The sequence below is a fragment of the Haemaphysalis longicornis genome, unplaced genomic scaffold (assembly GCF_048455015.1).
Source record: "Haemaphysalis longicornis isolate Haplotype H1 unplaced genomic scaffold, Haemaphysalis longicornis Haplotype H1 scaffold_5, whole genome shotgun sequence".
Taxonomy (NCBI): Eukaryota; Metazoa; Arthropoda; class Arachnida; order Ixodida; family Ixodidae; genus Haemaphysalis; species Haemaphysalis longicornis.
In genome coordinates, this window is record NW_027526385.1 from 156,832,280 (window position 1) to 156,859,503 (window position 27,224).

General features: G+C 48.3%; 1 protein-coding gene across 2 annotated transcripts; it reads left to right on the plus strand.

Moving 5' to 3' along the window:
• LOC144138785 (BTB/POZ domain-containing protein 6-like) lies at positions 1-27,022 on the plus strand. 2 transcript variants are annotated; one of them, XM_077671250.1, is made up of 5 exons: positions 1-240; positions 10,557-10,598; positions 13,693-13,772; positions 17,172-17,392; positions 26,133-27,022. In XM_077671250.1, the coding sequence occupies exons 1-5, from the start codon at positions 228-230 to the stop codon at positions 26,791-26,793; spliced, it is 1,017 nt and encodes a 338-aa protein (XP_077527376.1). In that variant the 5' UTR covers positions 1-227; the 3' UTR covers positions 26,794-27,022. The 2 variants fall into 2 exon arrangements, with proteins under 2 accessions (XP_077527376.1, XP_077527377.1); XM_077671251.1 differs by lacking the exon at positions 10,557-10,598.
• The last annotated feature ends 202 nt before the right edge of the window (positions 27,023-27,224 follow it).

The following is a 27,224-nucleotide window of genomic DNA, read 5'->3' on the forward strand; positions in this document are numbered from 1 at the left end:
CACGACCGTTACCGGAAACTTGCGCAGCGGATAAGAGCAGTTCAGGGAGGCTTTATCGGTCGGCGCCTGTTCTACTCGCACAGAGCTCCATTCGCGCTGCTGCAGAGCGGTGTGGTTCGCTTCTAGCTCGCTGTAGTAGACGGCTGCACGTGTGGCTGCATCGTCAATTACACATATCACGTCGATTGTGTTCGTAGAAGCGGGAAGCTCGATAAACACCTGTCCTGATGAGTTATTACGGTAAGTGTTTGGGTTTTATTAACTCTATATCAGATTTAGTATAAGTATACTCCTAGAATGGCGTATCCCGTAGGCATTCCTTGCACGTGCGCATGTGGCGGAATTCAATTTTAACGTTGTATGGTTTCTCAATTCAGTGCATGGCAGATGCGAAGCGAGTCAACTTTTGCCTGTGATTCTTACAGTTTCTGTGTTTAGCGGAACTCATTTCCCTGTTATATGTAGTTGTCGTCGTGCACCTTCCCTTTTAGAAGGTTTTCTTTGTTCTTCAACGTCCAGTTATGTGTGCGAGGCCGAAAGGTCGGCTGCTTGTGCGTGCATCCCGGTAACGGAATTCCGTGGCGATAAAAGTGAACGTTGGGCTAATCTGAGGAGTGGCCGTTATCTAATCGCTCGTGAGCTGAAGTACGTCGCTGAAAGAATTCGTTGAGAAGGTCAACGCTGTGTCCGTTTGTGCGTACGATATTCTTGGGCAAAGTTTGAGGAGGAAGTTTTATAAGGAGAGAAGTGTTGCTTGAGGAGAAAATTTTATATAGAGAGAAGTGTTTCTCGTTAAAGACACGGGTCTGGTAGACAGATTTTTTCAACGGGCACCTGTCAGGCCAGTGGCTTATGTTTTGTGTATTTGACGCAGTTGATCGATTCCGGCACGCATGCGATAAAGACAAATTGTTCGCCGACTTCTGTCGCAAACCTATTACGCCAGTTTTCAATCAATGCGATACATCAGTGAGTCAGTAAAACTTTTACTGAAGCCGAGTAAAAAGAAAGAAAAATACAAAAAGGTTGGTGGCCTTTTCTCAGCCTGGTCAGTTCGCACTCCCAAAACTCTGGGGACGGGAAAGGGAGGGGCGTTGGAAGATAGGGTCCTTAAGTTTTAGCAAAAAGTGTGAAGCATAAAATCTGTCACGACAGCAAAAAAAAAAAAGAAAAACTGCGAAGCAATGGAAATACTATCAGGTAAAATGCAGCATAGAACAGAGGAAGTGTGAGAGCTTGGACGGTGTGTTAAAAGAAAAGATCACCCACGGCTAAGTTCTCCCTGCGGGTGAGAGTGACACACTGCAAAAATTAGCATCACTATTTTTGCGGCAGAAATTGACTGGTGAATACTACCTACGATTTTTAAGACTTCTTAAAACTAATAACGTTATTATATATTTTTTTAAATATCAAAAACTTAGGTTAACCGCTACTTTCCACTAACTTGTACTGTAAGTGCATGGGTATCCATGACCTTTAAAAAGACTCTGGAATGGCTGTCAACGTGTTTATAGTTGTTGACTAGCCGTAGTACCCGCAGTGTTAACATATCGATGTGTGAACACATTGAGTAATGCGTATAAGCGCGTAATTTTACTGGAAACGAGCACTGGCCAAGTAGGTGTTGCTTAGGAGAGACTTAGAATGTACGTTGTATAATCCGCAATCGGTACATTACAAGCAAAAGACAGTTTGATATTTGAACGGGCCTGCGAGATAATAAAATTTTGGAGGGAACATTACCAGTTTTTACTTTCTTAATAGTGTCATAAAAAAAGCTTCATTGAGCTCCTACTTCATGATAGGAATGTATTCCTGGGATTTTAAGCTCTAGGTCCAGCACTTTGGGATTAGGAGTTGATATCACATATTACTCCGTTTCACTTTACACTTATTTAAATTTACCCCCATTGCAGCTCGTTAAGGGTACACTAACCCATTTCACTTTACAAAATTTACTCCCATTAGAGCTCATAAGGGTGCCCTTTAAAAATATCGGTTGGCCTTTTTCAGGTTTTTAAGACGAAATTTCGAAATTCTTACCTTGAAATTGTTTTGCTTTTGACATTTGTACCGGTAATATTTGCAAACAGGACCCGTCGCATGTATAAAAGGGCTCGAAAAATGTTGCGAAATTCGTACAAAGACGCAACCACATAAAACGGTTTTTAGGCATGCGCTTGAGTTACCTATATAAAAACAGCTATATGGGAATGCGACCGCGAAATAACGAAGTCATCCTAAAAAAACATTTTAGCAATTTCACTCCATTAAAGGGCGTAATTTTTAAACATTACAGCGTTATTTATCTCTGCGCCATGTTAGGAATGCACTCCCGAAGTTTCAAGTCTTCAGGTCCAGAAGTTTTGGTCAGCGTTCATATCACATGTTAGGCTTCATCACTCCGTTAGGTGTGGAATAGCAAAAAGACCTCTCGCCCTCTTGAAGGCTAAGGCTAGATCTTTAGGTTGTAGTGCATTTATATGAATAAAATTTGTAACAAGAGTCACTTCGATGTTTCAACAGGCCGGACATGCATTTAGTTATCCGTTAAAACAGACAATTTACTCCTAATCTAGATTCGCCTCATGAAGGTTGATTAGGGCAAAACCCTGTACTGGGTACTTAATAATTTTAATGGGTCACACATATCATAAAAAACACTTTGATCTCTTAAAGCGGCAGCAAGACAATGAGGATTTCGCTAAAAAAGTGGCCTCTTTTACTTGCTTAGGTGGTTTGAATTTCCAAACATTCAGCCTTATTGACCCCTACACTGTAACGGGAATGTACTTCCGGAATTCTAAGATTCCGGGACAGGCACTTTCGGCAAGGCATCTCATGATTCCGGTCAGTATGTCGATTACTTTTCTTTATACATGCAAATGGCTTAGTTCAATACCCCTAAAACGGAAGGCTGACACCTACGTGACAAAGACACGAAAGTTCCTAACAGAGTGATGTTTGGCATCTCTTTTTGGCGTATCATTTTCCAGTTTTTTGTGTGATCGCCGCGTTGATCACAAGCGATCAGACGCGACTTGTACAATAAACACACAAGCAAATGTTTTTTGAAAACTTTGGATTACTTGAAAACTTCGGATTGGAGTTGTAACGTCGAGGTGATTGGTTGATTGTGGGAGTTGAACTACAAAATGTTGTTCGGTCGCCGAAGTCGATGATCGCTGATCTGGTGAAGCGACGACTCGCTGGCTCGTTGGCCGACGGCACATAGCCGACGACGGTCTACTCCAAGTAAACTCAAAATGTACAATGTGTACACTTTATTTACATTACTTGTTTACAACTCATGGCTCGTGATCGCAAACAAAAGGTCGGGCAAAGCCCGCGCCGAGCGAGAGCTCGTCGCTATCCACCTCCTGTCTCTGTTCCCTCTCCGTTCAATCCATCAAACTCTTCGGTTTTACCGCCAAAACCCCGCCCACAAAAGGGACGTCACAACGGGAGAGTGAGGATGGCTCATTGATTACACCACACTAGGCCACTCATTGGCCGCCGTGACAAACAAAGCTAGGGGTACAAAATAATCACATGACCCACTTCTCTCACTCTCATACAGAAAACCAGAGGTATTCCGCAAAACGCAAATATAACAAATGAAAACCAACCAACTAAAAGCAGACCCAACTCCGGTAATCGGCTCTCGGGCGACACGTCTTGAAGTCTTGACATACCGTGCACGCCTATATTTGGGCTCCGCACCGCCAGGATTCCTTTCGTTTGCTGACACGTGGAGCGCCTAACAAAGTCTTGTCGCCTATACCTATTGAGGCATCCCAGCCGCCAAGTCGCCAGGCTCAGACGTGTGACGAATGGCAACTTCGCCCAGTAACTTTGAGCAGTGCAACTGTCATAGACTGAACGTCTGGTGACCAAGGTTTCACCCCTTGACCAACTTTCAGCTCCTGTCCGGTTCGGGGATTCTCGCGGCGGTAATCATCATCATCATCATCACCAGCCTATCTACGCCCACTGCAGGGCAAAGGCCTCTCCCATTATTCTCCAATTATCTCGATCCTGTGCCAACTGTGACCAATTTATCCCCGCAAACTTCTTGATCTCATCTGCCCATCTAACTTTCTGCCGCCCCCTGCAACGCTTGCCTTCTCTAGGGATCCACTCTGTTACCCTTAATGAGCAGCGGTTATCTTGCCTTCACATTACATGCCCTGCCCACGTCCATCGCTTCTTCTTAATTTCTACTAATATGTCTTTAACACCAGTTTGCTCCCTGACACTCTCCGCTCTCTTCTTGTCCCTTATTGTTACACCTATCGTTTTCCGCTCCATTGTCCGCTGAGTAGTTCTCAATTTAAGTTGAACCCTCTTAGTGAGCCTCCTACCTTCGGCGGTGGTAATCGCGGTAGTTAAAATATCGACGGTCCCCTTCCGTCGGCTTTTCAGACGAACGCAAAGAAATCCTGCTTTGGAAAGCTGACATCGCTTTCATCTATTATGGAGTGGCCGACTCGCTTGTATGCGTCGTCTCCGGGCCCGCTCGTCGGTTGAATATAAAAGCTCGGCGAATAACAAAGAAGCCTCCGCAGTTTCTTCCTACGCCCCTCGCGCCGAACCCAGCTAGGCTGGCGGGGAAGCAAACACAATGCAGGTAAACAAGCTAACCCCAGCGGAATATATCTAGTTGCCGGGCGGTTTTCATTATTTAGTGACGGGCCCGACCTTAACAGTGGGGTTTAACCCGCCGACGCAACGAAGGCGATGAGGCGCGCCGTAGTGGAGGGCTACAGATTAATTTTGACCACCTGGGGAGCTTTATTGGACGCCGAAATCTCGTACACACTGCCGTTTTTGCCTTTCGTCTCCATCAGAAAAGCGGCCGCCGTGGCCGGCATTGAACCCGCGTCCTCGTGCTCAGCAGCACAACGCCTTGACCACTGAGCCACGGCGGCGGGTGATTGATTGGTTGGTTGGTTAGGTGGAAAAACGTTTATTGAGCTTAAAGGTAAGGGGTAGGAGGCTGTGGGTTAGCCTCCTAAGTCCAGGGGGCGTCTTGTCTAGGCTGCCTCCAGGGCAAGCTGACCAGCAACGGTGCGGAGCTCGTCAGCTCCGACTCCCACACTTCAGTGGAAGAGGAGGGGTGTGGGTGTTCGGGGAAGGAGAAGACGAGGTGGTAGGTGTTGAGAGGGCGCAGTCGGGTTGAAAGAGCAGGTTTCGCTGTGCAGGCTACGGAGGATGTAGGCTTCTTGGGCGGTAAGGGAAGAATGGGGGGGGGGGGAAGGGGGGAAGGTGTCGCCGTCGGGAGTCGGTGTAGTGGGAGAGGATGAAATTGTAATTGGGTTCGAGAGTGGTCAGGGCTGGTTGGTCGGGGGCTAGGGGAGTTGCTTGATCGAGGCTCGGCGAGGGAAATGCCCGGGTAACCAGTGCGCGGGCTGCGGCGTGGGCCGTCTCATTCCCTGCCAGGCCGGAGTGGCCGGGGGTCCACACGATGGTGAGGTCGATGTGTTCAGGTAGGCGTTGAAGCAGTTGAAAGGCCGCTGGCGGTGCGAGGCCGGCTTGGTAGAGGCGGCAGGCTTGCTGTGAGTCGGTGATGATGGTTAGGTAGGGTTGGTAGCGGTGGGTCAGGGAAGCTTGGGCGTGGGGATGAGCGGTAGGAGGCTGCGGTGGGGTGGCGACTCTCGTTGGTGAGGACTGCGATGGTGGTGCTGTGGCGGGTGGAGTACTGGGCGATGTCGGTATAGCGGGTGTTGGGATCCGTGCCGTAGCGGCTGTCGAGAAGTCGGACGCACGCGTTGCGGTGGCCCCGGTTGTAGAAGGGGTGCACATGTTCTTGGGGACGGGAGGGACGTGTATGCGTGGACGAGTGGAGAGGGGAATACGTTGGGGCACGTGTGGGGTGGCAGGGGCCGTGCTTCTGATGAGCTGGAGTACCCGTCGACCAGCCGGTCTGAGGGAGAGTCGGTGCAGGTGGGAAGTGCGTTGGGCTTCCAAGATTTCTGTGAGGGTGTTGTGGAGGCAAAGCTGGAGGAGGCGTGTGTTGGAGGCGTAGGTAGGTAGGCCTAAGGCTGCTTTGTAGGTCTTGCGGATCAGAGCGTCCAGCCTGTTAGCTTCCTGTATCTTCAGGTTGACGAAAGGGCAGCTGCACGTGAGGCGACTGATGACGAGGGCCTGGACGAGTTTGCAGGTGTCCGGTTCGTTGAGCCCGTAGGTGGAGCCGCGGAAGCGCCGAATGAGGTGCGTGAGTTGAGTGATCGTCTTGTGGAGTTGTTGGAGAAGAGTGGCGCCGGAGCCGTCGTAGTGGAAAAACACGTCGAATCCCCGAACGGTGGTTACTAGTGGTGTGGGGATGCCGTGCATGGTCAATTGTGGGTCCGGGGTAGGTTGTGGGGGCGGCCGCGGATGCGGGCTCGGAAGAAAAAAATGAAACCTAATTTTTTATGAAGTGGCTTCTCTGCGTTGTTTCAGAGCGAACACTCTATGGTCTGGCTACATATACTGTAATGCTCTGTTTTTTTTTTAAATTAGAGCGCGATAAACACAGCGACATAGAAGAGGCACAACGGGACAACCCCTCACTGTCAGTTAAAAGAGAACTCTTGTCTCGTCCTGCTTCTGTGCCGTTGTGTTTATGACGCTCTATGTTACAGAAAAAGTATGCACCAATACGTCAGCAATGTATTGTACTGAAGCTTGTATTTTTTTCGCTGTGTTGTAGTCGCAGTTACGCTATCCTTTTTACCTACTATTCTTGCGGCTGTTCGATAAAATGCTACCAATGGGATGGATATATTGTCAGTCACTGAAGACAATACTAGCTACACTGGTATTTGCATAACACTAAGTGTATACACCTAGTATTGTGCAGCTAAGGCGCAGCCAGCATATGTATGCTAGCTGCGTCTTGATTGCCGCTGGTGTGAAATTAAAGTAATAAAGTGTAAATAGGCAAGCGGGCCAGCAAGAGCGAAAATTCTTGGGCTGGCTGCGTGTCGTGGTGAAAAGTGGGAAATGAATGAAAAACACGCCATCATCGCCTTCCGTCTACTTCAACGTGTCCTTTGCTCCCCCTTCTTCTTACATGATTGAGCGATTGGATCAAAAAAATATGCACGTTGTTAAATCCACCTGCACGCACTACGGCAAGCATAGTCTATCTTTCATTTTAACCAGTAGTCCACCATGTTTTATGGGGCTAGAAGTAATTAACCGCGTTAATTACCGTGACGTTATTTTTGAACTCTGCATATTTACCATTGCGTGCTTACTCTTGAAGATGCAATGCATGACCCATCTTCGCCATCGTGACCATCCAAATAAATAAATAAATAAATAAATAAATAAATAAATAAATAAATAAATAAATAAATAAATAAATAAATAAATAAATAAATAAATAAATAAAACGCTTGATCTCTCTGTCGTAGTAATCGGTAAAACAAGACAAAAAAATGTGCTCTAAAATCTGTAGCTGAGCGAATGATATGCGGGTCGCAGCTGTCTCGTGGGCGCGCTTGGCGAGGGACGTCCTGCTGGCGGGTCGCTTCGGCAAAGGTGTACTGGCGTCAATTCCGTGACGGATTTGACGGCAGTGAAATCTTGGTGTAAAACCCGACAACGAACAACCCTAAGTGTAATGTACTCCTTAGTACTAAATGTCGCTTCCCCGCAAGAAGACCATGTGTGCAGGGGTGCACCCTTTACAAGCCGCTTGCTTCGTTGTGCTGGCGTCATTTCCGTGAGGAATATGACGTCACACTGAAATATTCGTGTATCACGGAATAAAACACTTTCGTCTTAATAAATAAATAAATGTGACTTGAGCAGGTACCCGTTCCTATCAAGTAAAGAAGATGTTTACGGCGTCTCCAAATGCAGGCTGTAGTTGGACTATACACACACATCCACACGCCCACACACACACACACACACACACACACACACACACACACACACCCAAGCACACACCCGCATACACACACACACACACACACACACGCCCACACACACACACACTAAAAAAAGTCACAGCATATCCACGGGGTGAATGATGATGAGTGGGCGAAGCTCCTGAGGGGAAATCATCGGTAAAACCGTGACTCTTCAGTGAAAGTTCGCCCACTACATCTGTGTCCGAACGTAACGTCTAGAAAGTCTCGCTTAAACCGCGCGTCGGCACCTTGGGGCTAAGCTCGCCTGATGCGTTTTGCAGACGCCTCACGAGCTCTCACTGCATCGGGGTCTGCCTGCCGATACGCGCGCTTTCTCGCCGCTTCCCGTTCTCTGACGTTTTGGAGATCCTCTTCGCGCCGCAGCCGTGCCGCTTCGCGTACGGCAGGGTCCTCGCGCCGTTGCCGTGACGCTTGGGCCTCTCGTTCTCGAACGCTGGGATCTTGGCGACGTCGTCGCGCAGCCAGACGACACGCTTCGGCCTCCCGCTCTCGTACGGCAGGATCTTGGCGGCGGCGTCGCGCAGCTTCACGGAGCGCTTCTGCCTCGCGGGCCCGCACATCTGCAGCCTTATCCATCGGGCGACTCCGAGCGCGCGCCAACAGCGAACGGATTTCATTACAACGCTCCCCGCCATCTAGTAAACAATCCAAGAACTAAACTAGAGGTAGCCACGCCATCTAGTAAACAATCCAAGCGCATCTTTTCATCATATACAAGTACCGCCATCTAGTAAACAATCCAAGAACTAAACTAGAGGTAGCCACGCCATCTAGTAAACAATCCAAGAACTAAACTAGAGGTGGCTACATACATACGTCGAGGATGGACAGACCCACGCCTTAAGGAGCTTCGCCCCTAAAAAAGAAAACATTTCTTAACGAAGTATCGGTTCAGTATTCACCCTTCTTTTGTCACTCACCTTCATCAGCAGCGATTCCACAGGACTGGAAAGTAAATTAGTACCATTTTTAAAGCCCTGTGATTATTCGGCTCCCGCTGTGTGTGCATGAGGTGTTCTTTTCACTATTACTTCCTGTAGACTTCTCAAATGGATCTTACAGTTTCAGGTCATTAAATATCTGGGGTACGTTGACATTCTCCACTTTCAACATCATTTCCCGAGTGCTTCATTATTAGTACAGTGTAAGTTTGCTCAATTCAGTTCAATTTTCGCCCTTTGGAACTGCTCGCGCACAACATTTTTGGGACGTTGTGCACCTGGTAGGCTTATCGCAGCTCGTTTTTATTGTTTTATTGTTTTCTTTTATCTCGCCTCCCTTCGACAGCATGTGTACGCGCTTTAGTGCGCAGTACTTGATCGTCCGCTACTTCGGTTTAATGGCTAAGCCGGCATCGTGGCCGAGCGAACGAAGGAGACACCGAAGACAAAAGGGCAACGGAGGAGGAAAGTGTGGCGAAAGTGTAAGGAGGAGGGCGGTATGCCGAGGCGGCGGGAGACGTTCTCTCTGGCGGCGGCACGCTACGAGATAACCGGCAGTACGAACAGGCGGGGGATAAGAGAATAGGGAAAGTGTCACAGGGAGGACAGTATGCGGAGGCCGCGCCACAGAAGACCGGTACGCGCTGCATACTGTACGTACATGGGTTCTTCGTCGTCCTCCTCGTCGCCTGGCTCATCCGGACCACGTAAAATTTGCGCGGAAGGTTCAAACAGGATGTGCAACAACATACGTGGTGGCGGCAACGCGCTGCGAGATGACGGCAGACTAGCGCGCGCCACCGTGCGTTTGCTGATCACGTGATCACTTCCTGAAACGCAGCAGCTACGCGACGGGACCGAGGAGATCACGATTCCCGCTGCGCCCAAATTTCGTATAAGGGAGTACAGTAATCGCCAGCCATTTTTTTAAGTTGCTAGTTTAAAAGTCAACCTAACGTGTTTTTTTGTAAATAAAAGATCGGTGCCAGTATCATTTATGTTGTAGTTTGACTCGAATATCTCACAAGTTCTAGTTCCCTTAGCGCTACAAGCCATAGCAGACGTTTTGGTACTTTGGACCGGCCTTGCCTTCCTTACATTTAGTTGTAGCGTTACTTCAGCAGTTTTTTTGGCCGGGTGAATGGTTTTAATGAGCCAGGAAGAGAGACCAAAATTTTTGCCTTTAATTAGCCCTAGAAAGACTATCCCCTTTAGAAAATTTCCCGGGCCAATATTGAGGCGGCCATTGGCCAAGAATAATCTTTAAGATCTTTAAGATCTGCGTGCCACGTGCTTATAGAAATTCCGGATTGGTTCTTTTCTTGATCGCTTCCTTGACTGCTGATTAACTCAGTTGCAAGACTTTTGCATTTTATGCACTCAACTGCTTTACCAAAACGGAATAGCGAAAATGCGTCCTGTTCAAAGCTCTTCGTCTTAACGTTCATACCTTTTTGTTTACTAATTAAGTCTTTTCGAGAATGCTTGAATGCATTGGAAGGCCATGATGGCAAGGTAAAAGATGGGCCATTTGGCACGGTGTTCAAAATGTAACAGCACACTAATAAATGGGATAGAAAGATGGCTCTGTGCATCTTTGTGGCCAAGGTATTTAGATTGGTGGTGTAGTAGCTATTTCGAAGTGCAGTGATGTCTAACAATTCTATTTCATTTGCTCATGCAGGTGGTGGTTATAATCTTGTTGCGGGGGTGTCTCAAGCACCGGGTGAGTCTAGTTGCATTGAAAATTTCCATTATCCTTCCCACTAATAGGGGAGAAAGTGAGAGAACACTTTATTTTGAAGCCAGGGTCCAAGTAACTGAAATGGCTTAATAATACGACTCAAAATCGCTCCTCAAGTTCTTCAGGGGGTGTGACCCATGCCTCTTAGCCAGAAGGGCGCTTTGAGACAGGAATTGGCATCCCAGGGCCGCGTTGGGCGAACGTAGACGCTGGCCACAGTGGGGTCCGTGAATCCCATGCGCACCGTGACGGCGGCGCATTCCATGGGGACATCCACGACCGAGGCCAGGTCCACAGGAGCACTGTTGAGCACAGCCGTCACGTAGACAGCTGCCTGGAACTTACCTGGTGTGTGGCTGGCGTGTTGGCACGGATGGTTGGTGCAGGAGCGCTTGTTGCGCTTGCGTGGCACACGTACCACGGCAGGCGCAGGGAGCTTGTACAGACGTTGGTCTCCTGCAGCGCCAGCACATTATAGTGCTCCCGCAGCTGCTGCTCTCCAGTTCCGCATGGCGCAGCCCCAGGTGGTTTCAGTTCCACTGCAGGATGCCTGGTCGCTGGCCTGTCCTGCAGGGTCTGTTAGCCATGTTCGGGGGTGGGGCGTTCAGCTGTGCCAGGGTGGCAGTGGCAGCCAGGCGTGCGGGTTCCTCAACAGGAAAGCGACCCACTGGGCTGTGCACCAGGGCCAGGAGGACGGGCACCAGCTGCTCTTGGCCGGTTCCGGCTGAGGCCGCGTATATCTTCCCCACCACTAGCTTTGCGGACGGCTGGGCAGGTGGGCGCCTGGCTGGCTGGCGTGGCTGCGTGGCAGGAGGCTGCTGCATCTCGCGGCTGGCCTGCTGCTGGCTGAAAAGTTGGAGAAACAGTCGAACTGGCGCCCCTCTCTCTTGGTCGGAGACCCGGCTGTTGCACCGTCATCATCATCAGCAGCAGCAGCCCACTAGGTCCCCTGCAAAACGAAGGCCTCTAACATCGACCTCCAACCGCTCCTGTCCCGCGCCGCTCGAGTCCATTCTTTGCCTCAGAATTTCCTTATTTCGTCCCTCCATCGAGCAGTCGGCCTTCCTCTTTTTCTAGACCATTCTCTTGGTGCACCTAGTACCGGCTGGTACTGGCAGCGCAAACTCGGCGCCGGGAGCGGGAGCTTGTCTGGTATCGCTACTCGAGGGGCGAGTGTACGTTCACTACAAGGAGAATATCACGCCGCGAACGCTGGCTGAGTGTTCCCACTTCGTCAGTTGGTCCAGTGGCCGTCTGCACGTGTGCATTGTGAAGGAATGACTTTGCAGATTCGTCGTCATCGTCTGCAGCGAGGCGGACCCATGACGCGCTGGTCGCCACGAGGCACGCGCTCATGTGCGCTCGAGCTCCTCACGTGGCATAAGCCCACGCACGAGCATGCACGACACCGGGCGGACGCCATGAGGCACGCGCTCACGTGCACTCACGGTTTTCTGTTTCCGCCGGACGGATTCGTGATGGCCTAAAAATCTCTGCTTTTGAAAACGCGTTTGAAAGAATGTGTTAACCACAGAATATAAAAAAAGCTCGCACCGAAGCTTGGCGCTTGTGGATGGAGCACCAAGTCCAAACAGATGACGTGCCAGCAGTGCGACCGCGGGAAAATTGGATCTGGCAAATTTCCGATGGGTCGACCCAAACAGGAGGGGAACGGTGTGAGAAGAGGGCGGCCAGAGAAGAGAGGCAGTTACGTGGCAAGGGCACCGGAAGGTTATATTTTTTGGACGACATTTTCAGCGACGCGAGCAGATAGTTGCTTGCATTTTGCGCACCTGTGCCACCTCCTCAACATTTGCTCGCCAAACTGTCGTCTGCTGCGTCTGCGCCGGCAGATCATCGAACATCTGCGGGGCTGCGAAGTGACGTAGGGCTTCGATGGGCCGGCTTTTGTCGCCGTTGCTACGCCGCTGTTGCCAGTAGCACCCTGAGAGCGTGTAATACCACGCTGGTACCTCATCGGGGTTCAAGGGAACTTTGTTCTTCGAGCCGGGGGACGAGCGGGAGAGCCCCAGCCCTGTACGTAGGGACCTACCCGTAGCCAAATCTCAGCCACTCCTTTTTAAATAAATGTTTCTTTCTCTCTATGTCTGTCTGTCTCTCACTCTCTATCCACACTTCCCCCAATGCACCGGTGACCACCGAGTCTCTCTTTCCTTTCTTTGCTCGATGGCCAAAGCCAGTTAAAGGAACGGATAACCGATTTTTGTGGGGTGCATACATGTCATCTAACTCATATGAAACCGGCGTTTTGTATACTGGGGTAGCCACAAGGAATTGCTAATAAACAGGCGGAATTTTTTAAATTTACCACTCAAATTTCTGGAACCTGAAAGGTGGCGATACGTTGGGCGTAAACGTGACCATACGTTTCGTGTCCAAAACACTCTATCGATTTCAACGCGTGATTCAGACATTGCTTGAAGAAATAGGAAAGGTTGTACATTATTGTTATTTTAGCCGGGGAAACGTTTTTGAACACCTCTTTGAATCTCACGTGCAGTTAATGGTTGCCACATGGCTCACTGTCACGGTTGCAAGCACTCGTTCTGGCGGGACACGTAGGGCTGGAAGATTTAATAATTCCGATTTCAAAAGATTTAGGGGGCTATCAGGAAAACAGTTTCGAATCAAGGAGTTTTAAGTGATTTGCTTTCATTTGGGATAAAGAAAATATACTCGACAAAAATCAGTTGTCTGCCCCTTTAAACGTTTCAGAGAACTTCAGGTGGCCGGCTGATACAAATGTAAGAGCGCTGCGGGACCATTTAACGTTTATAAATAAGAAGCATAGTTTGCTCACAGCCGGCATCTGTAATTGCCAGCGCTTCGCTTGCCTCATCTACGAAATTCTGTGCATCCAATGTGCTGCTAAAATTCGGTGGTAGTTTTTGAACTATCATTGTGAGTTTTTATAAAAGAGCCGGCTTTCATAGTGGATGTGGTTATCTGCGACAAACGTACTGTGCAGTGCTATTTATCCACTGTAGAAAAAAAGTGACGTTAACTTGCAGTGATTAAATTACTGATGGACCGCCTCTTTATTTTACTCTTTTAGATCGGCCGTGTCATTACTGCGGAAGAACCAAACTAAAACCCACAGCTTCAACCTCATCTCAGACTGACAGCCAAGGCGAGGTGAGGCCGTGCCAATGTCGGAACAGTGTGGAATATGGTCTCTGTCAATGGAAATGTTACATACCTGGCGGGGACCTTCACTTCAGAACGGCTACAATTAATGCTTGAACTTCTTTACTTGCTATTACACACCGTAATTTATCTCTCGCGCTCTCTCTATTTCACACACACATACACACATGTATGTATAATACGGGACGCGCATCAGAACATTTGGGGGTGCGTTTAATGAGTACCCAATCGCGCCGAGGAGCTGCTGCAAAAAAAGTGATGATGATGAAAGTGCAAAGCTTGGTGGTGAAGGTGGTATAAGCGCTTGCCTGTGGGGCTATGATAAGTCCAAATGCTAAGATGGGTAGTTAAGCATCACCTAGGAGACAGGTACGTCGCTGGAGTTCACTGTTTCAGCTCTGGGCAGAAACTCCTCTTTAGACGGCAAAACATAAAGGGCGCCGAAGAAATGGTTCGAAGCGTGAAATATGCACAATTTCAGGGCCGTTGGAATGACGGTTGGGTAAGATGCAATTTGGGGCCATTTTGTAGTTGGCTGGAGTGTCGGCTCAAAAACGGCGCAGGGACTGGTACAACGGAGACGGAACTTTTTGCATAACCACTGGTGCGCGCAGATGACGCAAAGGAAAGGCTCAGCACCTTGTTCAACAGAGAGAAAGAGAGACGAAGTTTATTAACCATTCTGCCCTCTTGACCCAGGGAATTCTGCGAGGGCACAAAACAGCCAGCAAAAACTAGGGAATCCCAGACTACAGGACGCCCAGTTCAGGGCCGGTGCACAGAGCCGTTTCTGAAATTAAAAATGTATATTTTCCCTCCCTAACCCTCCCTGGAGATTTTCTCCAATGAAGATTGCCACCACTGTGCCTTGCTTCTTACGGGGGGCCCACATAGCGGCTCCAGCTGCAAAGTATTCCACCTTGGAGCACATTAGCAACTATACAGCCCCCATTGATTGCTCAGTGATCGCTGCATCATGGGCGATAGGGACCCGGATTCCTACGCCGCGCTCTAGGATCTGCACCCCGCTGAGTCAGGGATATATACACACACCCCCAAAATTCCCCCAGGGGTATTTCAACAACCCCCAAAATCGAAATTCTAGGTAAACTCCTGCCACGAAACATCTGCGAGCACCACTAAGCTGGCTGCTTTGCCTTGTAATTTAAAGCAGTCAGCCAACAATGGGGCGTCCTCTCCGATCCCCGGTCAGCCCTCAAAAGCTTAAATGGGCCCTAATAAGCTCCTAGATGTCGGGATTTCAGAAGTGCAATTGCTAGATTACAGCTTACGACAACATATACCAAATTTTACGCTCTGCGTAGTTCAGGGGCCGTACTAACATGCCAGAAAGAATCTTCTTTTTTTGATGTTTACATAATATGTATCCTCGTCGCCACTCACTGAAACACTGACGATTTGTGTTGGGGTGTGGCGCCGCCTCTATGATGCATCTGGTGCTGGAGACTACGGCACCGATATAGGTGGGTTCACTCAAGGGCTGCGGCGAATCGGCGTTTCCGGATTTGAGGGGGAAGGGCAACCGGCGGTTCTTTCGGCGGTTCGGACGGCCATCTATGCGAGCGACTCACCTACAGTAAAGCCCGCTTATATCGAACAGCGCGATGATTGTAAAATAGTTCGATATAGCAAAAATTCGATGTAGAAAGTGAAGCAAAAAAAACTTATATGAGAGCAATCTTGCCGAGAGCAATCTTGTCAATGGAGTAACGAGCTAACGCTGAGCTCTTACGACCCTGCAGTTCACTATTGATACGACACTTTCTCGGAAAGAAAACATTAATTTATTCGAGTGGAAGAACTGTGTGAGTGTAGCCTGCTTCTTGGAGCACAACGCGTTGCTGGTGACTGCTTGCTCCCGGTATCTAAACAGTCGACAAGCACAAGACCGCTGCCCTCAATGGCAGTGCAGTATCTCTGTAGCAGGCCCGCGGCAGCGACGGCTTCGCTCGTTCTCGGAAGTGGTATGGAGTCCTCTGCGTCTTCGACAGAGCGTAGACAAGCATGGATATAAGCGAATAACGGCAAACTTAGCGAACCGAGCAAGTTCGCACAGCGAGTGGCGCGGACTTGAAGTTCGGTGACACCGGAGCCCGCAGCGCCCAATGTGGCGCTTTCGGCTCCAACGGCATGCATGCGTGGAGCTGGTCCACCCTGCCACGGAAGTCGCAAATGACACCCGCGCCACCGCTGCGCGCCGATGTATTGCGGGAAAGCCAGCCGCATGCCTATGGAGGGCGAAAAATTCCATTTAAATTAAATTCCATTTAAATTAAATTCCATTTAAATTCCATTTAAATTAAATTACAATTAAAGCAAATGATGCTTTTAAGCTCCACACGAACTGTCTGAATTGCGTTCACCCAGTCGTTCCTGATACAGGATAAGTAGTGTTGCAACCTTCGTAAATTATGTACCGTGCGGCAAGACTGCCCTTTGCTTAACAGGGCCATAATTGAATGTGCGTACAAGAGCATATTAACATTGTTCATTGAGGTAGCGAATTCGGCATTGTAACGGCTGAAAGCATTTTTCTATGTTGCGCAAGATTCAGCTACCCTGCCATTTGCAAAGAACCTCAATGTTGCGCACTCATTTAAGCAGGGATTCAGGAATCTAGGGAAATCGGAGGAAGATACGTTCACATAATCAATTAGTGAGTGTGGTGCTTAGCAATCCCTGATTGTTTTGCTTTAGAAATGCAACGGCTGGTAGTCAATTTACGGACTAGTGTTCGACTTCAGCGCGTGCTGTGGACTAATCTATGGCCGCTGTTTTTAAAGCTATCTTTTGTAAGACTGGGGAAAAAAACATTGGCGGTCCCGTGCACGCATGAAACTATCCATGCTATCTGCGAAAAAATCAGGTTGGAGGGGCGTCAGAAGGGGAGGGAGATTGGCTGTGTTTCTACTATCTAGATGACGTACACACACCTTCACATCTACCGACGCCGGTAAGTGGTAACGGCGCATCGAAGGCCCAAAAAAGAATACCGCTCGCAGCAGAGCGCGAGCACACCAAGCTACTGCATGAAGCGTACAGCTCAAGCGACAATGAACGGCGGGCTGGGGCGGGGCAGCGCGAGCAGAGCCAGAGGTTAACTTAGAGCTTCGCTGGTTAACAATGTGCACTGAGTGCATAGGCGCATTCTTTTATGTTTTCATACTTACACAAGATTCTGCGGCCGTGAACAGAATATCAGTTGTAAATAGCGCTTCTTTTACATCTGCTTCTTGTTGCCATCCGTCGTGCTCAAGTGCAGTCTTGACCAAATAGTCGCGAAGATTTTGAGGACGTACTCCTTTCCAACGGGCCGGCTGTTGTACTCTGACCAAAAGTATTTGATTCCCGCCTTTTTCCTTTCAGTTTTCATTTCAAAGGTTTCTCGGACCTGAGGCCGAGTTGACCGACGTGGAGTTTGTGGTGGAGTGGCAGCAGACTGCCGTAATTCGCTCGTTCAAAGCGCACCGGCTCATCTTGGCCCTGCAGAACGAAGTGTTCAAGGCAATGTTCTACGGTGATTTCCTCAAGGAAGAAAAGGTGGTCATTACGGACTTGCATCCAGACGGCTTCCACGGTCTGCTTCGGTAAAGTATACCTTTGCGTTTAATCCAGCTATAACAGACTGGGCGAAAAACAGTAATATGTAACTGTCTTAGTGGGTTTTACGCTGTTTTTACGAGAGGTGGGACAGGGGTGTCCGGTCGACATCTTTAATTTTGGCGAAATTTTTATATAGTAGCCGAACGATTTTTCGGACGTGGAGAGGAACGAAAAATAGTTCGAATAAAAAAGCATCCCGAAAAATGCGCGAGTCGCAAAAACGAACTTAACAGAACTGGAGATGTCGCGTATGGTTCCGTGTCTTAAACTCCTCCTTCGTGTGAGGATAGGGGTTAACCCCGTGACCCAAAATTACCACAATGGCTGCCGATCAAGTAAAAGAACAGACTGCACGACGCGCGAAACAGGACAACCTGACGATGATACTGCTGCTTATATTCAGCGTCACCTGGTGCCTGGAAAAATTGATGCCTAAAAGAAAACTGGCCAAGTATGGCCCGTTTCCGGCTTTCGAGATTACTTCCGGCGCAAACAAAATGACAAATTATGGCCTACAAGATCAGTTTGTTACTCCGGTGGGAGTCATACCAGTCCCCATAGAAAGCTAAGTGGCTTAGAATTTGAAATGGCGTCGCCCTGGACTTGCACCATGGCTCTGTCGAAAAAAACGTCCGGAAAATCTAACTTTCGGCTTTATTTTGTCCGAAATCCGAAATATCCGTTGCTCACGTACATTACTTCTATGGGACAACTGGCGGTTCTTCAGGAAAGTACGGAATATACAGCAAGTCCAAATTTTTGTAGTTTGGAAAAATGGTCGGCTGTTGTAGCTCCTTGTGCGCAGGAGAAAACTTATGGAAAAACTTATGAAGGTATGGAAAACAATATTCCTCTTCCTCCTAAAAATTCTCGAAGCCGGCTCGAGTCACTGGCGCGTGGGGCGGATTGCGAAAAATTTGAAGTTTCTACCCCGGCAAAACAAAAAAACTGCTGCAACTATCGCCCTATAGTTGGTACCACAAGCTGCATGCAGCACTGTGGAGGCTACATTGTTGTCAACAGAGCGCCCACTGAGGGCGCCTAACTCACCGTGAAGGGGGTTTTGAAAAGACCTTTCATGCAGTCTCCCCTCTCGGTAGGTGGAACAGCAAGGCTCCGGCGCCTATCCTCGCTTTCCTTCGCGGCGCTTTATTGACAACAATGTAGCCTTCACAGTACTGTATGCAGCTTGTGGTATGAACTATAGCTTCCGAACACGTTTCCGGACAGTTCCCACTGTCATCAATGGTTTCATGGCAGCTGGGCGGGCCTGCATTAGCTCGTGAGAAAAGTGAGTGCAAAGTAGTTTAACCTTTTGTTTATCCCAAAACATCACCTGGAGCTTGAAGAACAACCACTGGAGAACACCTGCGGCAAGTTGTAACTCTCTGAGTGGTATATGTTTGGTGTTATCGACGTGTGAGTGCAACTTGCATCACGGTCATATGAGACTATACGGGACAACAACTGCACGCAATCTGCTCCAATCTGCCAAGTAAACGTAAACGTAAATGCAAACGTAACTAGATGCCCCCCTCCAATCGCCCAGTCATGTTTATTGTCTCTGCCCTAGCTGGCCATGTGCCAAAAAAAATCCAGAGCCGAACTGGACAGTGAAAATTTTGGCATGAGTCCTGCGACTATGACTGTGTCTATGAAACGTATGGAGAGGATGGTTCTCGCAAGAATTCAGTGGCATTTAGACACAACAGGCCACCTTCACCCACGTCAAACGGGGTTCCAGATGCACCTTTCTACTCTAGACAGCTTAAAATTGCTGTCAGAAGATGCTATAGCTAACACCTCATCATGTGATCCCCGTCTAGTGGTAGCCATCGACTTAAAAAAAAGCATTTGACTCGGTACTTCATGAGGCAGTTATCCAAGGCGCACGCAACCGAGGAATGGACGCAAAGCCATTCGCCTTTGTACAAGATTTCCTGCGAGACCGCCACTATCGAGTACAAGTTGGTGCCACACTCGGCCCCAAAACAGCAAACTGCGCCGGAGCACCTCAAGGTTCAATCTTATCGCCAACGCTATTTAATATCGTCATGTCTGACCTCCCCCCCCTCCTGGATGAGATTGGAGGCTTGCGTTTCACGATCTATGCAGATGACATTACGCTTTGGACAAAGGGAGGCTCATAGGCGAACAAGAACAAGCAATGCAGCAAGGTCTGAACACAATCTCTTCTTTCTTAACAGAGGTAGGACTCGCTCCATCTCCAGAGAAGACTGTTTCTGTAGTAGTGGCAAACAAACGGCTACACAAACAAAATATAAAGAGCCAGTTTAAGCTCACCATGAATGGAGTACAAATCCAAGAACGACCTACTGTCCGCATTCTCGGTCTTGACGTAGACGAGGATGGGGGCGCCATCACGTGGCTCAAGAAATTGACCGCAACGTGGAAAAGTACCCTTTCCCTGATCCGTCGGGTTACTTCAAAGAAGTGGGGCGCCGATGAACGCGTTCTTCGCATTTTGGTAAACGGCCTGTTGGTTCCAAACGCGACGTACGGGTATAACTTCTATAGACTCACAAAAAAACGAGTCTGTAGAATACCTTAACCGCGAAGCCATGCGAGTTGTCTCTGGTTTCCTCACTTTGCAATGGTCTATAACCTCCACTTTCACTCAGGGATGAACACCATTGAAACAGAGCTGAAAGATTAGGAGTTTCACAACTACTACGCCTGGAAAGCACTCAAGCCGGCATGGCCATTCTTCGTCAATGTGGTCACTCGCTGGACAAGAAGCCTCCGATCTACCAACCGCCTGAACCACGGAAACTAATAGCCATCGTTGATCACCGGCCCATGCCCAAAAACACAAGCGCAGCGCATCCGAAACGTCGCCAATGAGCAGCAACGACACACCTAAAAGAGCTCCAGCGTACCGACGACGACAAAGGGGTGCTCAGGATTTACACTGACGCAGCTCTTCAAGATGATCAGGTCGCCATAGCGTGGTACTGCGACAAGACCAAAACAAAAAGAGCTCTCCGTGGTACCCCATCTGTGAAGGAAACGGAACTGAGGGCCTTACTACTAGCGACGGAAGAAGCGCACAGAATTGCCGCCACAAGCCCGACTGAGGCACCAACCAATTTTCTTCTCTACGTGGACTCCAAGGAAGCCGTGAGAGAATGCGGAAAAAATAACACGCGCAGTCGGACGGTCGCAAGAATTCGTGCAGTCGCAAGAGACCTCCGACAACTCGGCCGCACACTTACAATTCGCTGGGTCCCTGGCCATAACGGGATACCGGGCAACGAGGAGGCACACAAGGCAGCACGGGAGATGCTTGGCAACCCCGATAATTGCCAGAAACCTCCGTCGCGACCGACGAACGTCTTCCCCGCTCTCCAAGCGTGGACGCCTCCATCTTTGGAGGTGCTGCCCGACAAGTCGGAAGAGGACGGGTATGACTACAAGGAAGCCATTGCCAAAGCACGTGCTGAGCGTCGTGCAGCGCTTCGACTTCGTCTACCCGAAGAGGATGACCCTCTCCCATCCGGTTACAACCGGCGGGCAACGGTCGCACTCCGACGCATTCGGACGAACACTGCCGTAACGCCGCACATCATGGCACGCTTTCGTCTACACCCCGGCGACGGTGCCTGCAAACTCTGCGAATCACCTGACAGCCAACAAGTCGCTGACAGTGAGCATCTGCTATGGAGCTGCCCTGCCTTGAAGGACCAGAAAAACCGCGCACATACGCTCATTCCCCCTCACGTCAGGCCACAAACGCTGCGGGAGTGGACCCATCCCGAAGGGTCTACAGAACACAGGAAGATGGTCCTCGAATCTCTTCTCGTATATGTTCGAGAAGCCGCCGTACAAAACCACATTTAGTCGGGACAATCAACGCCCCCCCTTCCTCCAACTCTCTTCCCCCACCTCCCCCTCCGGCGATGGCAAAGGTGAAGACACGGAGTGTAATTAGGACTGATAAATACATATTACAACAAAAATATGACTGTGTCGCTGAGGTGTGAAAGTTAGCATACTTTGGGGAGCCAAAAAGAATGTTAATCACGAGTTGGAGTGATGACTCAGTGCACAAACGGTATTGAACAGGGTACAGGCCATGGGGCAAATTCGATGTTTTTGTTAAGGTTTTGGATATCTTTGACGTAGAATGTATTTAACGGTACGTGTTTCTTTCCACATCGTATTCCACATAGTCCTCTTGCCGCACTATCAATAGCAAACCGTGCTCAAGTGTACGAGCATTTATGAAACGATCGCTTGTTTCTTCAGAAAAGTATCGCATTTTTAGGGCTTTTTGGAACGAATATTTCCTTGGTACGCCGAATCTGGCCACCCTGGTTTGGAGGGAATAAATAAGGAAGGGCAAAGCCACAGGTGATGACAGAATAACCGTGGATCTACTTTTAAGGATGGAGGTAATGGTCTACTTGGAAAGCCAAGAAAACTTGCGAGGATGCCTCCGGACGTCGAAAGTATGATGATGACGGTTGCATTTTAATGGCGCAAGGCACACTAGGCCAAAGAGCACCAAAAACAGAGGGTTAGTTAGCTTATATATTAATGATGATGATGATTGGTTTTTATAGCGCTAGGTCGACTAGGAGCAGTTAGCTTAGATTAAAAGTGAATACTAAACTTCAACCGCAACAGAGGTAAAAACAAATAAAGACCATGGAGATGGCTGGTGTAGAGGGCCAGGTTGTGGTTGAGCATGATACGATAATAAATTCAGAAATTTAACTTCCGATAGGTACTTAAAAACACGTTTGACGAATGCTATGGGTGGAGTGGGATTTGTCGTCTATAGATATATGGAAAGTGTTTGCGTGGTATGGTGTGGAGCGCCTTGCATGTGATTCGTATGTGAACTACGGATAGGCCCTCTCGACACATGCCGCACAGGGGTCTCGAAGACCCAGTGAGCAAGTGTGAATGTGTTACAAAAGTTTCGCCTATCCGTAGCCTGGCTAAGGCTACTTCCGTGTGTCCGTCTTGTTTTTCTGTTATGTATCTACCTAAGTGTGGCTTTATAGTGTAGAGTTTGTTCTCTGTTTGTGTGTCCCATGTTTCCTGTCAAGGTTTGCGTAAAGCTGTCCGTACTAGTGGCCTCAGGTTGAGGTAGGGACATACGGTACATCTATGCTACTGCGGAGAGCAGCCACAGCGGCACTCTGGTCAGCAATTTCGTTCCCCGGAATGCCACTGTGAACCGTAACCGAGTAAACAATTAGTTTTGAGTGATTAGCAGAGGTTAGTGCTTTGATTAGATGCTCGAGGACAATGTTTTTTGTATATTGGAAGCAATTTAATGCTGTTAGCACACTTAGTGAGTCTGTAAAGATAATGGAGTGTTCTGTTCTGGTTTGTGTAATGTGTAATCCCTAGTTCCTCAGCGAGGGCTATCACTCGGATAGAGAAAGGAGCGGTTGTCGAAGGCCGTACTGCGAACAACGGATCGGATGAGATATTCTTTATGATCAAAGTACATGGGTGATTTTTTATGGAAGTCGCCTTAATGGCATACAGCAACGAAGTGTAAGAACGTAAGTGTTCAAGGGTCAACCTATCACACTCTGCATATAGTCTTTCAATGGGGCTCGTCCGGAACGCTCCAGATGCAAGACGGAGTCCCAAGTGCAGCACTGGGTCCAACATTTTCAGGGCAGGTTTTCAGGAGGACCCATAGCCGACACTCCCGTAGTCCAACCGTGAGCCAACAAGGCTGGTAAAAACGCGGAGGAGTATTTGTTTGTCCGCCCAGTAGGAGCAATGCGAAAGGACCTTCAGGATATTCATGGTTTTTAGGCGTTTTTGTTTCAGGTGTGGTATATGGGGAATGAATGGCGTTCCTGTTTCAGGTGTTGTATATGGGGAATGAGTGACAGTTTTTCATCAAGTACCACGCCTAAAAATTGTGTTCCATTTTGGGAGAGATTGAGACACCTTTAAACTTAATATCAGGGTCAGCATAGATTCCGCGCCTCCTTGAAAATACAGCACAGGTACACTTTTCTGGATTAAGCTTAAATCCATTCCTATCTGCCCAGTCAGCGAGTTTGTTCACACCAAGCTGGACTTCCCCCTCGCAAACGGACTGATTACAGGATTTGAAGGAGATTTGAACGTCGTTTACATATAGAAAGTAAGAAATTGTTGGTGGCAATCCTTTCCCAAGTGAGTTCATTTTCAAAATAAATAGCGTGCAGCTCAAAACACCCCCTTGATGCACACCGTTTTCCTTGACGTGAACCCGGGGATGTGTATTTCCCACTCTCACACGAAAAGTTCTTGCTGACATGTAGCTTGCAAGCGTATTTAACATGTCTTACAAACCAAAAGACCTAAGGTCGCTAAGAATTCCATAGCGCCATGCAGTATCATACGCTTTTTCAATATAAAAAAATACTGTCATACAATACTGTTTATGAATAAATGCATCTTTGATGTAGGATTCTAACGCAACAAGCTGATCATTTGTAGATCGTTTCACCCTGACGCCTGCCTGGCAGCCCTCGAGAACACCGTTGTACTCCAGAGAGTACACAAGTCTTCTATTAATCATCTTCTCGAAGAGCTTGCACAGGCAGCTTGTCAGGGCGATAGGGCGATAACTGGCGGGAGAGGATGGGATCTTCCCCTCCTTCAGAAAATCAATACTATAGCCTCCTTCCACAGACCTCGGAATGTGCCCCGAGAGCCATATCTTGTTGTAAAGGCGAAGGAGTGGTACAAGAGTGTCTGTGTGTAGGTATTGTATCATTGTATATATTATGTTGTCTGGGCCCAGAGCTGAAGCCTTACAGTCGCTCAGAGCAGCCCTCAGCTCATGAAGCGAGAACTCAAAGTTATAAGAAGTGGCTGACTCATTTTTATCGCATAGTGGCTTCTTTTCAGCGGCGGTTTTGTTTCAGAAAAGTGTGTGTAAGGTGCGGAACTGGACACTTGTTGGAAGTGTTGTGCGAGTGTGTTAGCCTGGTCTTCGAGCGTGTCCCCTGTTGTGCTAACCAGGGGCAGGCTGTGTATCTGTTGCTCTTTAAGTTTACGTATTCGTGTCCGGAATTCTGTGTATCAGTGTAAGAGTTTATGGATGTGAGGAAGGTGCGCCAACCCTAGTACGACTATCCAGAAAAATCCCAACATAAACATACTTCACCAAAGGGGTTATGTCAAAGAGCTTAGGAATTACCGACTCGTCAATCTATTACCTCTTGTACACCCGATGTTTACAAAGCGTCTGTTACGACCTGTATTTGTAACAACGGCTCGAACAAGCTCAACTTCGGAAAGGTGCTCAACGGCGGATCACCTTCATGCCATACACCTTGGTAGGAAAAGTCTGCGGCGTACAAAAAACCTTTTTAAAAACGCCTTTTGTTCAAGTAGAAACGTCTGCAAGCATTGAAGGATTGAGACAACGGGCGTAGAAGAGACGTACATAAAGCTTTTAACTTACACACACTACATATGTGCGCCCACGATAACGTGTTATGTGAAAAGCGCGAAAGTTAGCATTACAAAGGGTGTCGGACAAGTAAATGAACTATTTCTGTGCTGTAACTAATTTGACCAAAATTTCCTAAAGTATGTATTTCGGGAGCTTATAGGAACAATTCACGGAATAAAGTGTGTAAAGAGAAAGTATTTGAACCAACTCAGATTTGTGAGTGACATTGCCTTGTTCAGGCGAGAATTGCACTCCGAAATCCTTGCCGTAGGAGTACCATAAACAGAGGGGGGCGAATCACATCGTCACTCAGAAAGAAGACGCACCATTCACCCTGGCAATAAACTACGCGATGGAGCGCATGAGTATAAATCAAATCTCCCTTTGTAAGAGAAAGATAGCTTAAATTCAGAGCTTTCTGCCATGCAACCTGAGCCAAAGACCAAATTCCAAACTGCTTCGAGCGTGTTGGAATGGCGCGGTTAGATAGACGTCGGCTTCATAACGCGAGAGACTCAGTTCGATTCCGACCATGCGAAACCTTTTTTTAACGCGCTTGTAGTGCCTTCGCTTTTGTTCATCGTCATTTGTAAAACACAGTGGGCAAAGTTCGCTTTCCCCCAGTGCGTTTTCGGGACGGAATGGTCCCCATCAGTCTGATCAAGGAAGCTTCGCTTTATTTATAGCTATTTCAAACAAGTTGTGAGTGCTCATCGAAACAATGACAACTAAATTGGACGTAAAATTCCACAGGCATGAGAGCAATCGGCAACCTCTGCAACCAAAAAGAATTCGTTACACAACCAATGTGTTGCTGAAAATTAGAAACTTGCATACTTATTACGCACCTCAGTTCACAAATCGACGATGGTAGCTCCTTCGTGGGTGGCACCTGGAAGGCGATGGTCTATTCTAAGGTTTACAATTAATGCTGAAGTAATACCTACAGAGCATAGGATTTCAGCTTTTGTGCAGAGCCCGCATCAAACGCGGTTCGCTTGATCCCCCGAAAACCCGGAACACCTGGGTTATATTACGAAGACCCCACTTCCCAAGGGGGCATCATGCCGAGAGTGAGAAGGAGCTGTTAATTAATCCACATTACGAAATTGATTGGCTAAGAAAACAACCAATCTAGCTGTGTGTGTGCACAAAAAGTTACATGACCCGACTCGCTCTATTGCGGGTACTCAGAGATGTATTCTCCAACGCCATTTAAATGAACAGGGACTGCAAAAATTCTGAATTAACTTCTTTTTGTACATGTACTGAATTTGCAGATACTTCTACAGCGGGCGATTTGAAGCAAACAGCATCAGTGATGCCTACTACACGAGGACCGCGGCTGCGAAGTACCTGGTCACGGACCTGGTCACCAGATGCACGTCTTACATCGAAGGAAACCTCAAGCCTGAAGATGTTTGCTCGTATCTGGATCACATATTGAGTTCCGGGGAAAGTGATGCGGACGCCCCTGCCAAGGTTTTGCTCCGCATTCAGGGCGTATCAGTACTCAACTCCAGAGCGTTTATTTCCTGCAGCGCCCAGACAGTGAACTACATACTGGACAACGTGTGGAATGTTGCTGAAAATGGGCTTGTGAGTATTGTGTACAGGTGGGCGACGACCCAATGCGTGGGAAAGGGTGTTGTGGGAGATCGGCTTCCCGAGATGGTCGGGGAGTGTATGCGCCCCTTGCTTCCGAAGCTCCGGTTGCTCGCGCTCACGGCGGATGAGTTTGTCAGGGGACCGAACACGTGGCGTATCATGACAGACGCCGAGGCTCTTGCTATACTCGGCAATATTGTGGCGAAAGGCTCCATGCCACTGCCTGCGGGATTTTGTGACGTGCCAACCCAAAGAGTTGGAGGTGACGCTGAGCGTACGACACCAAAAGGCATTACACAGTCTTCCAAGCAAAACGTTTTCCGTGGATGGTAGTGGTGTTGTTACATTACGTGACAAGTACACTTATACTGATAAGATATGAATATCAAAAGCCTTAAGCTGTGCGTGCGCTGCACCCACAAGTGGTACCGCAGAGTGATAAACAGAATAAAACTTTTTGGGAAGACGAAACCCTTAGATGTCTAATCAAACGCGACAAGGTTCCGTCGTCCGTTGAAAATGGCCGAAGCTGTAAAAAGAAAATAAACAAAATCAAAACACATTCTGTGTCATGTGTGATTTAAACTCAGGTCTTCATATCAGGAGCCAAGTGCTCTAACCGCCGCGATAATTCGGCCGGTGCCCAGGCAGAATGGCACAAGCATTAGTCTGATGCGTTCGTCTTGAATTAGCCTCATGTACGCGCCTTCGCATTAGCCACATTTTAGCTTGAATTTAGCCTGATTTTAGACTGAATTTACCTC

What these genes read in the sequence shown, in the direction of transcription:
- LOC144138785 (XM_077671250.1), top strand. An exon ending in GGGGGTGTCTCAAGCACCGG is followed by an intron (nt 10,599 to 13,692) that starts GTGAGTCTAGTT and finishes TTACTCTTTTAG; the next exon opens with ATCGGCCGTGTCATTACTGC. An exon ending in AGACTGACAGCCAAGGCGAG is followed by an intron (nt 13,773 to 17,171) that starts GTGAGGCCGTGC and finishes TTTTCCTTTCAG; the next exon opens with TTTTCATTTCAAAGGTTTCT.